Genomic DNA, 3,032 nt, shown 5'->3' with positions numbered 1-3,032 from the left:
GGCGGCGGCGGTGGCCGGCGGCAGCAGCGGTGGCTCGGCGGTCGCCGCCGGCGGCGGCGGCTGCGCGACTCGCCGGACCCCGCGCGCCATCCCGGCGGCCAACATCAACACCGAGAGCTTGACCCCGCACAGGGTGCAGCGCCGGTCGGTGGCCCTCCCGCGTTCCAGGCACAGTTTACAGAAGGTGTGGCCGCACGACAAGGACACGGGGTCTGACAGAAACCCATGGCACTTACGGCACTTGAAGCCGTCCCACACCTTGGTGGCCGCGGCGACCGTTGGTGCCCCTGCCTCTTTCGCCGCCGCCTCACGGCTCGCCGCACCGCTCCCGTCCCGGGGCGCCGGCGGCAGCACCTTGCCTTGAGGGACGTTCTGGGCCAGGCAGCGCACCAGTTGTTCCAGCTGCTCGGCCACCAGCTGCTGCCGCTCGGAGAGCTGTCTGTACACCTCGAAGGCTTCCCGGAGGCGCCCCCCAGACGCCAGGGCGTCAGCCTGCTCGAGCAGGACTTTGCACTCGGGCGTCGGGGTACTCGGAGGCTGCTCCTCCGGCCCCGGCTCCGGCTCCCGAGTGGCTAAAGGTGCGGAGCCTTCTGTAGCCGCCTCCGGCTGGGGGCCCATGTCGACGCGGGCCGCGGATGTCGCCGGCTCCGCCAGTTCTAAGTTGTTGCCGCCGAGCTCGGCGGGCAAGCTCAGCATCTGTCCAGTCTGAAGTGAATCCATAGAGGGAGACAGGCGCGCAGGGAAGAGGCGTCTAGGGCCAGAGACCTAGAGCAGAGAGCGACGACTGAAGAGAGTCCGGACTGTCACCGCCGCGTTGCCGTGCGCCACCCCCTGCCGCGCCTCCACGAGCTCCACGCCGGCCGCCCCGCGCCGACTAATAACTGTCTTGTCTCAGCAAAGCGTTATATAAAACAGTACCACGTGACGCGCCGCCACGCCGCTCATTGGCCAGCGGCAGGGAAATTGTTACAAAACCAGTTTTGTAACCGTGTTGGGCTTGCTTCTTTTGGCTTCGCTTTTCTTGGCGTCTTTTTGGGGTTGTTTGTGTTTACTTTCCTCCCTATTTCCCCCTCACAATGTGGTTGCTTTTCTGAGGAGAGGGAAGGAAAAAAAGCCCAAAGTCATTTCTCGGGCTTCACCGTCACCAAACCCTACCCGATCCCACCTTCAAACCCGCCGGCAAACAGGTCCCCTCAGCCAGCCGTTAGCTGGCGGCCCCTCCCCCAACCCATCCCTCGAGACCCCAAGACCTCGAGGTGCGCAGCCCGCCAGATCTCTGAGGAGATGCGGAAGGCTCGCGCGCCTAGGGGCTACGGTTGACGTCTGCGGAGGGAAGCGTGTTGGGATGGTCCCCGGGAAGCCCACACCCCCCTCACTCCAGTTCCGGGCCGCGGCTCGCGAGCCCTGGGAGCCCTGTCACGGCTGCCCACATTCGGGTCCCTAACCGCCTTCCCCCGGGAGCCCCCACCCCAAAGGTAGTGAGTGTAATCATCCGAGGGCGCTTCTGTGCTGGGAGCCACCCGGACAGCGGGTCCGGTGGGCGCAGAAGTTGGGTGGCGCTCGCCGAGCGGCGAGGGACCCGTCAGGAAGATGCGCTTGCCGGACGGGGCCCAGGGGAGGTGCTTCGCGTGTCCCGCGCTTCACCGCTCTCCCGCCAGCGACAGAACCTGCCGCCGGCGGGCACGAGGCCCTGGGGGACCACGAGGGGGACTCTGGGGAGCCATGAGGGGGCGTGGCCACGAGAACTGCGCTGGGCTCAGCGGGTACCCTGGGGGCGTGGGAGAACCGCAGGGGGGACAGAAACCGAGAGCGCTCCCCGGGGGAAAGTCCGCGAGTCCTGGCGCTCTCGAGCGGCTGGCCCTGCTGCCCCCAGGTTCGGGGCTCCGGAGCGCCTCATTCTCGGCCCCGGCGCGTCGCAGCGGGTGGCTGCGGGGGCGGGGGGGAAGCGAGGGTTGTGTGCCGGCCGCGGTGCCGGGCTCACAATAGCTGGGCGGCCTCGAGGGTGCCCCGCTTCCTTCCAGAAGGCCTGTGCGAACTGCTCCCGCGATCTCTCCCCACCCCCCGCCCTCAGAAGTTGATGGGAGCCACTCTCGCAAAAGAAGAGGCTTCGAGACCTAAAGTAATAACGCACATCCGCCACGGCCACGCTGCTGCGAGCAGGGGGCTGACGTCTGGGCTTGCCCCTGGCTCCCGGAGCCTCCGCCGCCTGTGGGCTCCGAGCAGTGCCTGGAGCCGCGCGTGGGGGCCCAGCGCCGCCCCAGCGCCCGAAGACCTACAGTTGGTTCCCGCCGTGGCCATTTCTTAGCTGAGGGACCTTGGGCAAATGATCTAAACCCTAGGAACCAATGTTTGGGGTTCTGAACACATGTCAGGGATGATCTTAGTTGGAATCAAGTCACGTTTCACTGCTGGGGACCACAGGCTCCGTCAGGGCTCTGTGTCTCTTCAGGTCCTTAATCTCCCCTCGAGTCAACACCAAAGTCTCAAAGAACAAGTACACTGTCCTGCAGCGATTTCTAGAGCCTCCCTCTGGTGAGACAGGACTGGGGGAAGGGTCAGAGGGGAGAAGGGACGCTGCAATAGAGGGGAAATAGACCAAGAACAGAAACCAAGGAGCTCAGGACAGCCAGGAAGCCACAAAGCGCTCATAGGAAAACTTGGCTTGCAGCCCTAGCTTCGCCATGACTTGCTATGAGACTTTGGGCAAGTCCTCCACTCAGGCCTTAGTTTCTCCTGCTCTCCAGGGTTCCCTCCAGCCCTCGCCTTCAGTGGCTTCTATCCTAAGACTGAATTTCATGATACCAACTCAATTGCTTAAGTACAAGACTAGTCCAGATGCTGGAGGGGGGTGGTGGTGGCTTGGACAAGGGGGTGAAGTCGGCAGTAGTAGCAGAAGGGCAGGGGTGGCTAGACTGCTGTCCTCTTCATCAGGGTCAGGCCTGAGCTAGATTTTGAAGATAGAGAAGTCAGGGGACTGACCAAGAGGGGAGGAGACGGCCATGCCAGGCAGTGGAGGAGAAGCTGGGGCTCCC

The 3,032-nt window shown here is 64.4% G+C and overlaps 1 protein-coding gene across 1 annotated transcript in view; it reads right to left on the bottom strand.

Annotated features, from left to right (window-relative positions):
• The window catches only part of LONRF3 (LON peptidase N-terminal domain and ring finger 3), a 40,286-nt gene extending 39,397 nt beyond the window's left edge, over positions 1-889 (bottom strand). Inside the window, exon 1 of the mRNA XM_034649044.1 lies at positions 4-889. Within this exon, the coding sequence (XP_034504935.1) occupies positions 4-720 (717 nt within the window). The 5' untranslated portion in view covers positions 721-889. The remainder of the gene's footprint in view (positions 1-3) is intronic.
• Positions 890-3,032: the final 2,143 nt, after the last annotated feature.

This window comes from Ailuropoda melanoleuca, chromosome X (assembly GCF_002007445.2).
Source record: "Ailuropoda melanoleuca isolate Jingjing chromosome X, ASM200744v2, whole genome shotgun sequence".
In the NCBI taxonomy this organism is placed as follows: domain Eukaryota; kingdom Metazoa; phylum Chordata; class Mammalia; order Carnivora; family Ursidae; genus Ailuropoda; species Ailuropoda melanoleuca.
Note: the sequence above shows the minus strand (reverse complement) of the source record. Positions and strands in the feature narration are given on the sequence as shown.